This window comes from Sycon ciliatum, chromosome 10 (genome assembly GCF_964019385.1).
Source record: "Sycon ciliatum chromosome 10, ocSycCili1.1, whole genome shotgun sequence".
NCBI classification, from domain to species: Eukaryota; Metazoa; Porifera; class Calcarea; order Leucosolenida; family Sycettidae; genus Sycon; species Sycon ciliatum.
Window position 1 is genome coordinate 8,867,491 of NC_088652.1, and position 12,864 is coordinate 8,880,354.

The 12,864-nt window shown below is 46.9% G+C and overlaps 2 protein-coding genes and 1 non-coding gene across 3 annotated transcripts in view; 1 reads left to right on the forward strand and 2 right to left on the reverse strand.

The window, feature by feature from the left end:
* Positions 1-864: 864 nt before the first annotated feature.
* On the forward strand, positions 865-7,521 carry LOC135826305 (uncharacterized). The gene is made up of 4 exons (XM_065338928.1): positions 865-1,027; positions 5,194-5,289; positions 5,965-6,085; positions 6,757-7,521. The coding sequence occupies exons 1-4, from the start codon at positions 1,019-1,021 to the stop codon at positions 6,888-6,890; spliced, it is 360 nt and encodes a 119-aa protein (XP_065195000.1). The 5' UTR covers positions 865-1,018; the 3' UTR covers positions 6,891-7,521.
* Positions 7,522-8,754: 1,233 nt separating this feature from the next.
* LOC135826517 (nicotinamide phosphoribosyltransferase-like) overlaps positions 8,755-12,864 on the reverse strand; it is a 14,372-nt gene continuing 10,262 nt past the window's right edge. Inside the window, exons 16-18 of the mRNA XM_065339126.1 lie at positions 11,517-11,594; positions 10,918-11,048; positions 8,755-9,911 (exon numbers count right to left, since the gene is read on the reverse strand). Of these exons, the coding sequence (XP_065195198.1) occupies positions 9,783-9,911; positions 10,918-11,048; positions 11,517-11,594 (338 nt within the window). The 3' untranslated portion in view covers positions 8,755-9,782. The remainder of the gene's footprint in view (positions 9,912-10,917; positions 11,049-11,516; positions 11,595-12,864) is intronic.
* On the reverse strand, positions 12,472-12,553 carry Trnal-aag (transfer RNA leucine (anticodon AAG)). The gene has a single exon. It is a non-coding gene; the product is annotated as a tRNA-Leu (tRNA).

Genomic DNA, 12,864 nt, shown 5'->3' on the forward strand with positions numbered 1-12,864 from the left:
CAGATTCTGCTCGAAAAGCAGTGAAATTGGCAGAACCATACAAACCTTATGGCGGGCAATTCCTCGAATTCTGCTCCATTTGTTTATCCACATACCAAGCATGCATGAAACTTACCAGAAAAAGTACCGAATTCTGCCAATTTTTCTGCCGGCAGTATCCGCATATGCCTAGCAGGGCCTAGATGAGGCGATCAAAGCATGCTACAAGAAGTCTTAGTAGAACTCCTTATTTTACTACTACTCAGTACTAGTAATTTTAAAATTATTAATTTTAGTGGAGCCGGGCTTTGATTTTCCCATCAAAGCCCGCTCCACTACTGCCTAGTAGTACTGTATACCATGTATACTGGCACTAGTCTAGGGCTTCGATTTGCTGATCAAGCTCGCTTTTTTTTTACTCGATTCTGTCTCGAAAAGGTTGAGTCGTGCTTTCAAGCGTGATAGGAAGATCGAAATGCGTGTCCATGTCAGAAATCCAATCAAAACAGTCATGTTCATGTATGATGTTCTACTAGCCAATCACAGCCCTTCGCGAAGTATTTATACAACTACATGTAAGTAACAAGCGTGGGTGCATGTCAGATGTAATCAAACGTCTACTCGTGTTCGATCAGCTGGCGCTGAGCGCTGCCTTTGCTGCACCTCTGCTGCGCCTCTAGCGCTGTCTGACACTGACAGTACATGTATGTCACTGTACACTACAGTACTAGTACAATGTATTAGTATACATTACAGTCATGTAGTATGTGTGAGCGGCGTGTCATGGACTGATGAGTGATGTTTGATGCAGTGATGGCACTGATGCCGTGATGGAGCGCGCTAGCGCTCGCGCTCGCACTCACAGTTTGATTTTGAGCGCACATCCTCCGGCTCAAGCTAGGTAGCTCTATCTCTTGCGGATCCTGTAGCGTAGACCGGCAGTGTGTGTTCTTTTTTGTTGACTGAAGACTCGAAGTTTGCTTCCATTGGCAAAGGAGTGTTTGCTGTGACCTTAACTCGTTCTTCCAATCATATCAAGATGTCTTCGGTAAGTCATTCCCCTTGTATTGATCTTGGGGTAGTCGGGAGCTGGTATAGAACGTACTTGCTTGCATTGAGCGACTCAAAGAAATGTTCTACACTTTAGATTTAGTTACTGGCGCATTGCTTTATGCCATGGAGCATGGCTTGTTTCCTTGATTCGCTAGTATCTCTGTCCTTCATGCGGAGATCATTCTCCCTGTAGCGGCTCCTCTCAATGTCTTCCTGATGCTTGGAGTTGGGCCCGTGGTGGGGACTTCTTGTTCGGCCCCTTCTCAGTGTGCGTGCGTGCGTCCCGCCGCCCTTTGGCGGGGTCTTGAGGAATCATCGCAGGAGCGTACAGAACGGCTAGATATTGACCTGTTCTCTACATCATGGGTCGCTGAGAGATCCTTCAGGGGGTGTGGTGAGGTTGTCTTCGTTTGTGTCGTTGGGGTGAACTATCCAGGTGTCCGGTCTTACCCAACGGAATTAAAGTGGTCCGCTATTAGACATCGAGTGAGCGAACTAAAGAAAGAGGTTTTGTTCTCCGTGATTAATCCCGTAGTGGTTTGCGGAACCAGGCCCAGCTAGATGAATATCCGAAGCGGGAACGTTTCTCTCCCTCGTTGTGGACATGGATTTGTGCTCGGTCTAACGATCATTAGAAGGCGAATCTCTGCTTCGATGATTCCGATTGCGGCTGGTTGTGCGGAATACTAGTACAGTCGTCCCTCTCTAATCCAGCACTTTATAATCCAGCACCCTCGATAAACCAGCACAATTTTCAGTAGCCAAAATGTCCTCTTCATGCACATTGCAGCAGTAAATCAGATTTGTTAATCCAGCACCCTCCCTAATCCAGCAGGTTTTCCGTGGCACAAATGGTGCCGGAATAGAGGGACCACTGTACTTGTTTGTGTGCAGCATAGTGAGTATGAAAAACAACGAAGCACGTATACAGTATTTCTAAATGTTCCTGAGCGTTTCTCAGCGTCGTTTTCCCTCCGTACGACCGTTGCGACTGGCGAATCGAGTAGAAAAATAAATGCATCTAGAATCATGGGTGTTCCGGCGAGATGTTGCTTTGTTCAATAACGTTTTCTGTTGTAGAGGATCTGAAATATAACTGCGCACGTGTGTTCCGAAAATTGATCGAAAGAGTTTGTGTTGCTGGTTGTCACTCGCCAACAACCGGCGTCTCCCTGTTCTATTCACTCGTCGGGTACTGGTTGCGCCTTCTCTTGTTTGTGGCCAGTCGGAAATGGCGGCCGATGCAGGTCAGTTGAGCCCATACTGATGCGCGTGTTCAGTGGTGTCAAACGCACTTTGGGAGGGCACATCTGGCTTCAAATCGCCGGCGTACACGAACATGCGACCGGTCAGGGATAGGTGAATCTGAATGCCTACTGACCGAAGCCTTTTCTTCAGTCTTTATTGGAGAACGTTCACATCTGCACGAATGCTGTAACTGCTAGCGCGTGGATGGACGATGTAGAGCACTACGGGGCGAGAAAATGTAGATTTGTTTGACCCTCTAAAATAATTATTGGTCCTGCACACGCTACCACGGATGATTCGGTGATTTTGGTGATACATGCTGCGCTCAGTGTTGACCTTTGTGAGTCATGCTCGAATAATGTCTTTGTTGCAGTTATCTAGGCTCTGCTCCCTTCTCCACCCGTACTTGAACAGCTCTCCATGAACCAGCCCTTCGTATGGAATCATTTGAAACAGGGTTATTCATTTATACGTGAGGTGATTCATCCTGGGCTCAATGCAAGAATATGAATCGGCCATGAACCAAAATAATTCTATGACGCCAAACTCGGATACCTGGAAATCTCTTTCCTGTTGTGGACCGTTGCGAATTCAAACCTGCAGCAAATAAGCCATGCGTAGCCCTGTGGAATGACAAAGAATCATCTGTCTTAGCTTGTTAGTTGCTACTCGATATGATTGATGGTAGGGTTCTAGCCAAGGGGGGGGGGGAGGGGTGTACATGTAGGGGTGTGCAGCGTCCCCTTTCTCTGATGACACCCCACCTCCTGTGAAAAAGTACTGCCCCTTCTCAATTTTCGATTTTGGTGCTTTTCAGTTCGCACAACGAAGTCTCCGCGGCGGCGCAAGTGCACTGGCGGACTCTACTGCGGCTTTCGTTTGCGCAAAGATGCTCTCTCCTATTTTCTCTCCTTTTGACTGATTAGTGATAGTGTGAACATTGAAAACACGTAAAGCAAAAGGCGCACAGCGGCACTTTCTAGTTCTGGCATTCAACTGTAGGTTGATGCAGCACTCCATTGGCATCCTGGATTGCATTTCTCCGTGGAGTGTGTCCAAATCACAGTCCGTGTACGCAGGAATATTCCTACTGTACTCGAGAGAGAGTGAGAGAGTGAGAGAGAGAGAGTGAGAGAGTGAGAGAGAGAGAGTGAGAGAGAGAGTGAGAGTGAGAGAGAGAGAGAGAGAGAGAGAGAGAGAGAGAGAGACACACACACACGCACACACACACACACAGACTGACAGTAGGGATCTCAGCGCGTGCAGTGCGCAGGGTGTTTGCGCATACATTGCGTCATCGAGTTTTGAGTGCAGCTCGCGGACACAGCAGAAAAATGGCGACGGTCGATTTTCGACACTAGGGGACGCGGTGGACACTAGCGGAATCGTCATCTTCATCGTCGTTCGAACATACTTTGTAATTCCCGCCGAAGGACAGCGTGGCCAAGGCGATATTGCCCCGGTCGATTTTCCTATAATTTTCCATGCGGCAAGAACCCACTTCAGAGAGGATTCAGTCAAAAATTCAGACGTTTTCTCCGGTTAGATTTTCCTAACTTCGATTTTCAGTGCATCAGCCATCGCGAACATCGCCGCCATTATCACTCGGAGAGAAGACATCGCGCTCAGTAGAAGAGGTGTTCACGCTGCGTCCAAGAGTGAAAGATTGAGCTCTTTGACCCTCCATAGTTCCTCTGAGAGAGTGTCTGGGAGATAGGTAGCTTGGAGATGAGCGTAGAACGTGCTTTCCTGGACGCAATATTCAGCCATTTCTACTGTCTTCTTCAACTTGATTTATTTCGAAAAAAATGTTCTTTTCCACGATTTCTGCACTGGACGCGTTTGGGATCGAAAATCTCACCTGCGCAGACTGGCTGCGCAGTTCACGCGCTGAGATCCCTACTGACAGACAGACAGACAGACAGACTGACAGACTGTCAGACAGACAGACAGACAGACTGACAGACAGAGAGAGAGAGATAGGGAGAGAGAGTGCATGTGTTCACTGGTAGTCCAGCATTGACAGACAGACTGACAGACTGACAGACTGACAGACTGTCAGACAGACAGACACACAGACAGACAGAGAGATAGGGAGAGAGAGTGCATGTGTTCACTGGTAGTCCAGCATTGCTGGTGTGCGTAGAATGTTCGTATTCCCTTATTCAGCTTTCTATTGCTAGTCCTATACATAGAGAACACAGGCTTCACTAGCGAAAGGCGTCGGAAGGTTCCAGGCACCGTAGTTGTGAACCGCAAGAGGAGGAAACCAATGTGCCAGCAACTGTGATCATCGTCGAAAATAGAAAATAAACACCTGCGTTGCAAGCCTGATGAATTCAGGGAAGAATCAATGTTTAGAACTATTGGAAGCGTCTCCAGTTCTTCAATGTACTACATGCATGTGCGCACACCAGTCCCAATGAACACTAGGACGTTTTAGAACCGAACGTCGCGTTTCGTCTCCTTCGGTTCGTGGCCTCTTACGGGGAATATACAAAATGACTGAGACAGCAATCAATGTCACGTGCTAATTGTATTCATGTTGCTCAAGCTTAAGGAAGACGTGGTATCCCAGAAAGTGTGTTTCTAACACCAACCACACAACAGCTTCATAACTGGGTGGCATTTTTTTGTTCAAGGCTTTTCACCAGTCCATGGTATCGCTCATGCATGTGTGTCTCACCTTGTCTTGCATCATTCTGTGCATCATTTTAACCGCACACATCCGTTTCCGCAAAGTATCCGGATAGGCGAGGGAACCGGATAATCGAACATACATACTGTATATATGCATGACATATGCTGTAAATCGGTAACCAACGACTTTCTTCCGGGTGGCGAGGGATGCAGATAAAAGAGGACCGGATAAGCGAGGTCTGACTGTACTGTCTTGTCATTTTCTGCATGCAGCAAACGGTCGTGTGTGGCAAGTGCAACACCACTCTTGGTGTACCGCCGGGACACCAGGGTCTGCTGACCTGTGGAAACTGCCAGACTACTCTGCAGGTATGTGTGTACAAGATGGATTAGTACTTGGTACTTCGCTAGGGGCAGACTCCAGAAGTCATTATTTGTCGTCATCCGCTGTCTTCTGACACCTACACATCAAAGCCCTATCCGGATGATATAAATGTACATGTATACACTAACATATCCGTTGATCCCCCGAGCTGCAGGGTGTGCTCAGTGTCATAGACAGAGCTTAGTACATAGCAGACTCAGCGGCGGACGTTCAGGTTGGGTTGGGGGTAACTCAGAGCGTCATGCCGCCAGGCAATCATTAGACAACTCGGTGTATACACTACACTACCAGGCAATCATTAGACAACTCGGTGTATACACTACAATACCAGGCAATCATTAGACAACCCCGGTGTAAACTCTAGAAATTTTAGGCGCTCAATATTTTCGGTATAAGGGCAAAAGGCCAGGTTAGGTGAACAGAAATTTTAGGCACAGAGAAGCAATTCCCTATCGGATTATGTGTGTTAGTGTTGAAGTGTTTGTTCGGTGTATTGAAATTATAGGTACGCAACAGACGCGCCAAAAGTACCGAAAATAAAAGTGTACTGAAAATTTGTGTCATAACACTACACTATAGACTAATGTACCTAGAGGACTTGGGTCACTTCTAACATATGACTTGCTGCCTTTCCTCTTCTCTGCTACGTGCGTGCGTAGGTGTCTGCAAACAACCCGCCTGCCTACAATGCTGCCCCGGCCCCGGCCGCGGCCGGTCCGTCGACGGTGGTCGTGACAACAACTGGGGGCGGGGGGTGTGCTAACTGCGGAGGAGCTCTGGGTACGTGTGTATGCCATCCTGCTCACAATTCACATGTAACTGTTGTTTTTTCTAGCAAGCCAGGCTGGTTTGTACTGGCGAGGAACTGTGTACTTCAGTGGTGGGAAATGAAATCCATCCTCTGGCTGTACGGTTTGGTGCCAGACTGGATGGGAAATGAAATCCAACCCCTTGCTGTGCGGTTAACTGCCGGACTGGATAGGAAATAAAATCCGACCACTGGCTGTGCAGTTCACTGTCAGAATGGATAGGTATGCATGCTCTCCAGGCATGCTTTTCGGTTTTCACCATGCGTGTTTTTTGTTTGTTTGTTTGTTTTTTGTTTTTTACTAAGGCCACAGCTGTGTGTCACCATACGTGCCCATGCACGCACGGGGTTGGATTTCATGTCCCGCCTCTGTACATAGTGTATGGAATTCTTGACCTGCGTGCATCCGTTTGAACTGCGGTGGTACTAGGCAATGTGAATATCCCTTTGTTCTGTAAAACAGAGAGGTTCCAGGCTGTCCAAGAGAGTGCTCAATACCGAGTGGTAGAGCTGGTTCAAACAATAGGAGGACAGAGAAAGTGTCACTTTCTCTGTCCTCCTATTGTTTGTTTTTATCCCTTTGTTCTGAATATCCAATGTTCTGAGCATCTGTGCTGTGGTGTTCTGCTCCATTCTCTTGCAGGCCCACCCCAGTGGACGGCAACTGCTTGGCTGCTCTGCCTGTGCTTCTTCCCGTGGAACTTCTGCATTCCCGGCTGTCAGCCATCGGAGCAGCGCTGTACTCGCTGCGGCCATGTCAAGTTCGTTGACATGTAGGCACCGCCGCTGGCACCGTTCTAGCCGACACTACAAGAATGCAGGCGCATAGTCGGTCGGTTAGAGCATGCGTACGCGTGTGCAGCGAGCCGTCCAGCCCAGCTCCGTGCCTCCTCGTTTTGCCCGTTATTGCTTGCTTTTTTGGTTCCAGCGAAAACCAGTGCCCGTCCTTCCTTTCATGAACGCTTTAGGGATGTTTGTGCAGCTATACTTGCTCCAATATCTGTCTCCTTCTCTCCTCTTCTTGATCAGTATCGGCTGTGCCCTCTGTTTTGAATTATTTGGCTTGCTGAATGCAATCCCAATAAATTTGTCTTCTGCTTGCTTGCTTGCAGCTTCTTGCTACTGTTTTTTTTTACTGAAACGTACTTTTATGCATTAAAAATTGAAATTCATTCTATACTTCGGCTCAGGAGGCTGGGTTTTATTCTCTCTCAAAACCTAACGCTTTTTATCGTCAATGTGTATCATCAGCTCTCTTGTTGTTGTCGCAAAGCACAAGGCTTGCCACTGGCATTCCCTTTTACAATTGGTTACGTTTACAATTAGGTCGCTTGCAAATTATTTGATTTCTTCCTCACTCTCGGTCTCAACTTTGAATTTTGTGTGAGCAGGACGATTCACCAACGTATCTTTTTCTATTTAATTTTGTTTGTGTGTGTGTGTGTGTGTGTGTGTGTGTGTGTGTGTGTGCCCGTGTGCCGAGTCTACTGTAAGAATCATGCGTTTGGCTTCAGTTCACGTCACATCATTATGTCAGCAAACAACTCCATGCGCCGCGGATTAAATTACGATCAGTCGATCACGGATCAGTTGTACCAAGAGGGCATAATGTTTTTAAAAGGACTCTTGGTTGTACAAGTAGGGGATTGAGATCACACGCGATGAAACTGAAATTGCACCGAAATATTATTGCTTTTGGTCAGAGGGCGACACTGCCGAACGCTTAGTCACACAGTCAATTAGGAAGTTATGCTTCAACGTTTATTATCATTATGACCATCGCCAGGATCTTCACACTCATAGTTCAAAGACTATGAATGTCATGCCAAGTTGTAGGCTCACTCACCTCTTTTGCTAGCTTACTGTATCAGGAAATTTTCGGACGGAAATATTTTCGGACAAAGCCGAATTTCGACCTTTCGTACGGATTATAATTTCCGTACAGTGCTGCATGCCAAATACACGTGTTGTATAGTGTACATAACGTCACATAAACAAATTTTAGTTCGGAATTAATTTTAGTACAAAAGAGGCCGTGTACGAAAACGTACGAAAAAAATTCTGCCCGAAAATGTCCTGCTATACAGTATCTCACCATGGTCATAATAATAATAATACGCATCTGTCAACGAAATCCATGCAGAAGAGCCAACAAAAGGCATCTCGATATTGTTAGAACATACCGCGTCAACATAGTGATAAATTTCACTCCGCTGATGTGTTCTTTTCTTTCTTTTTCCTTCTCTTGCCATGGCTGGCTAATGCCCCGGCCCCCTCCTTTGCATTGGCTTCTGCCATTGGACGGTGAAATAAAATAAATAGTGACCGACACAACTTACTTCCGGTCGACTGCATTAAATACTACTTTCCGTCCGATTTTGATTAAAAAAATTCAGGGTTGAAGCAACAAGAGGCCGAGGGTACGCTGTTATTCCCTAAATGGTGCTAGTGTGTAATGAATCCTACGTTCCTCCATTTGGCTAACCGGTGCGGCGTGTCGGATGCCAGTCACACCGCTGAAAAAAAAACAACTTCAACACACTCATGCGCACAAGCAAACACCCCGGCACCTCACCGACACCACACAGTTACCCCAGTTACCGGCGTATAGGATTTCAAGCAGCAACCAAAACCACATTGCTTACAGTTCGCGTCTCAAAACTTTTCAACAACAAAAAATAATATGACCCTTGTCGCTGGTACATGTAGCAACGCATAGAGAGAACACGGTACAGGCCACCGCTGAAGCCAGCTTCAGCCAGTGCCTACAACAGAATGCACACACATTACTAACGGCTAAGAAAACGAGCAGAACAGAGAGTAAACGCAGTAAGCAGATAACAAGATACCATGAAATATAACAGCCAAAAATTTGCAATGTGTAAAAGCCAAGTCAAGCCATAAAAATACCAGAAGAAGGAAGAAAAAAGGTCAGAACTTCTGCCGCCTAGGATGTGTTTCATGAGTGTGGATCGTTTCAACAAATTAGCAGGCTCTGCCCGGTCACGTCATCCGCTGACAAAGATCCAGTGTGAGCATTTCCAAACACGAGACAATAAAAGCAGGCTGTAAAATAGCTGAAAGAATTTTAAAAAAAAAACCTTTCTTCCAAGGTATATCTGGGGCGCGCGCTGGAAGCAGTGAACCCGTCCACAGGTGCACGGCTACCGTGGGCAACTAAAAAACGAATATGAGATCTAAAAAAATAAGGGTTTCTTCTGAAAAGCAAATGCTACGACCTAGATACACCTAGAAGGCTGGGAACAAACTCAAAGCGTGAGCCCGGCCCGGGGAGGGGATTGGTCTCATCACAGCAGAGATGAGAGCCGGAAAACAGAGCCGAATAAGGAGAGAGAGAGAGAAACAAGTGCCAGGAAAGGGTACAGACCTATGGATATACACTAGCCACATGGGGCTCCTGTTTCTCGCCAAGACCAGCACGGCGGTACACAAGTACTGGTGGCTAAAGTAAACGCAGCGCGCACAGCGGGACACAATAAAATCTAGCGACACGGGCAATATCAAACACACAGCCTCCTCAACACCGTCAACAGCAACACCAACAGCAACAGCAGCCCGGCTGCTACACCGCACTGTCACAGACAGTGCGCACAAGATTGCCACGAAAAGCGAATGGCGTGACGAACATCTACTAAAACCTCAAAAAAATTACTCGAGCTTTCGGTCGGCCGTGGAGAATATACGACTTGCCAGCGCCGCTTCGGCCTTGGCCTTGATGTCATCAAACTTCCAGTCGAGCAGAAGGTCGCCGTTTTCAAACACTGGCACCATGGCGTCCTGTACCACAGACAACGTAAAATAGTAAGCCAAGAGGTAGGGTAAACCTCGGGAGTAACGGAATCGGGTATAATTACAAATCACGTACATGTAGTCAAGTGGTGTGCTTCACTGTCCGAAGAGCGCTCAATGCCCATGTAGGGCAGAGCCTTGTACACAAGAAGAGAGAGAGTTTGGAAGCTTTTGTTACAACTCTGAGTTTCACGTATTACTACGATCATCAGGCAACCTTGCCTGATGATCGTAGTAACACGTGAAACTCAGAGTTGTAACAAAGCTTCCAAACTCTCTCATGTGTATAATTACAAATCACGAATAACGACACAATCTTCAGGCCTAGTGCCTAGTGGCCAGTTGACTGGATGCTATCAACCTCACGAATAAAGACAAATGGTGAATAACAACAAGTTCAAGGCTCACGGTTCTGTACAAATACGTGGGCGCCATTTTTGTTTCTGGCCAGCTCACGCGACGACAGTGTCACGCGACCACAGCTCGACCACCCCTTGTACACAAACTCTAGCCATCTCGCAGCGCATTTTCAGTGCGACACATGCCTCTTCAAAATAGACTAAGGTAGCACGGGCAGACAGTACGACACTGAAAATTTGGGTGGAACCAGGCAAGATCTGAACTAGGGGATCAACCAAAGGAATTTTTGATTTTGGCCCCGGGAAACTAAAGATATTGTCACAAAGTCCGTGAATGCTCTACAGCAATCCTTTAAGTTCGAAAATAATCGCCTCGGTTAAACTGCATCTACTGAAGATTTTGAGCCATCGATTGTCAAAATCGGCCAATATTGTGCTACCTTATACAGTTTTGAAGTGAGCTAAGTCGGCAGGGGTGCACGCGAACTCCCATGCGCGACGACAAGGAAGGAAGCATGTGCATATGCGTTGTACGATGCGGAAACTACACCAGCGAGGCAGCTCCCTCGATCATACACACGCTTGCACACGATGTTCGACCCAAATCCACAACCGCATCTTTCTTTCTTTCTTACCTTCTCGGGATCGCCTTTTCCCTCTTGGATAGTCTCGAACTTGCCGTCCACGCCTGTTGGTTGAAGTGTGAGCAGTCCCTTCTTACTCGTCTTGCCAGGATCAGTGATCGGCTGCTTGAACACATTCATACCTGACACACACACACACACACACACACACACACACACACACACACACACACACAATACATTGCCATCAACAAGACACATCACAGTGCTGCGTTACTCCTCTTTGGGAACGAGCATACTGGCGCTCAAAGCAAAGAGGAAGAACAAGATGTTCAAAGTAGGTACTGAGGGTGGGGGGGCAGCAGCGGAGCTGCAAGCAACCAGGTGACTTAGATCGGTATAATTGCCTTCAGAGTGCTTGCAGCGGCACACACACACACACACGCACACACACACATTTCGTTTCAGCACCAGTGCACGTACGGCATCTGGCCGCTCATCGACCATCTGCGCTCAATGAACTATGCACAAAAGCTAGCGCCCGGCACACGTCCACTGCCCAAAGGTTTTATGTTAGGCCCGGGTGTGAACAGTGCTCGGCGCTAGTCGACTCACAACGTCCGTACTTCATTGCCAAGCATGGTACATACCTTTGCCATCCACCACTGCATAGCTGCACTTCATGGCAACTTTCTGTGTGTCACGGTTTATCCTCTGCAGTAGACCACCTAATCCAAAAATGAAGAAAAAAGAAGAAAAAAGAAAAAAAAGGGAGAAAACAACATTCGACCATTAGAGAAATACTGTAGAGGCAGAACATTTCGTCGGTCAACAATTTCGTCCAACTCCAAAGAAAAGGAGTTCGTCCGGTTGTAAATTTCGTCTATGGATAATAGCAAGAGTACATAACCCTAAGAGTGTGCAACTGCCTGCACAACCTCTATGCTGTGCTGCGACGGCAGAACTTCACATCACGTGACATGGTTCAAAAGGTTATGCTGGCAAATAGTGCAAAGTGACCACAAGAGAGTTGTACCCAAAGCTGGGCTGCGTACAACCCAGTATCTATCATGCACAGAGTGCACGGGTTCATCACGTGATGTGAAGTTCTGCTGTCGCAGACCCCATAGCTGGAGTTGCACACTCTTGGGGTTATGTACTCTTGATAATAGGAGTGTATTGAAAAGCTGGACAAATCGACATTAGTCCAGCAGTTAATTTTGTCCAAAAGCTCCTGGGACGAAAGAGACGAAATTAAATAATTCCAGACGAATTATTTCTGCTTAGGGGCTGTCCGAGGTTACCAATAATATTTTCAAAACGAAATGTTTTCGTTTGTGGGTGGGTGGGTTTGATGGTGTTTCGTTTTGAAAATAATTATTGAATGCTGATTGAGAATGCCCAGTTACTTCTGGATGTCGAAAATTGACATCAATATTTTATTGGAATTCGTTTTACCTGCAGAAAAGGTGGGTGGGTGGGTGGGGGCTGAAAAATACTAAAACTTTTCGTTTTGTAAAAACAATCGGTAACCCCGGACGGCCCCTTATACAGTGAGTAGGAAAACAGCTATAATGGCACGAATGAGAAGAAAAAAATTAATCCTGGCAGCGGTGGGATTCGAACCCACGCCTCCGGAGAGACTGGAGCCTTAATCCAGCGCCTTAGACCACTCGGCCACGCTACCTGAGACAACAACCCTCGATCAAGAGATGATAATCACACTCATCTAGTGAAAAAGGCATCACCATACAACAAGAGTACATACCCCCTTACTCCGGGAGTGTGCACCTCCCACGCAACCGGCTGTCCCGAAGGATTTTAAAGTTGACGTCATTTTTTACGATGCAATGCTCCTCGCACGAATGATTTACGATGTTTGTACAGGGTTCAACGCATCACACGTGTTTTCTTGAACAAGAGCAAACCGGATTTGTCCATCACAGGTCCATGATGCGTCTGATTTTTGTGTACCATAAAATCCTGCCAGAGCGTCCC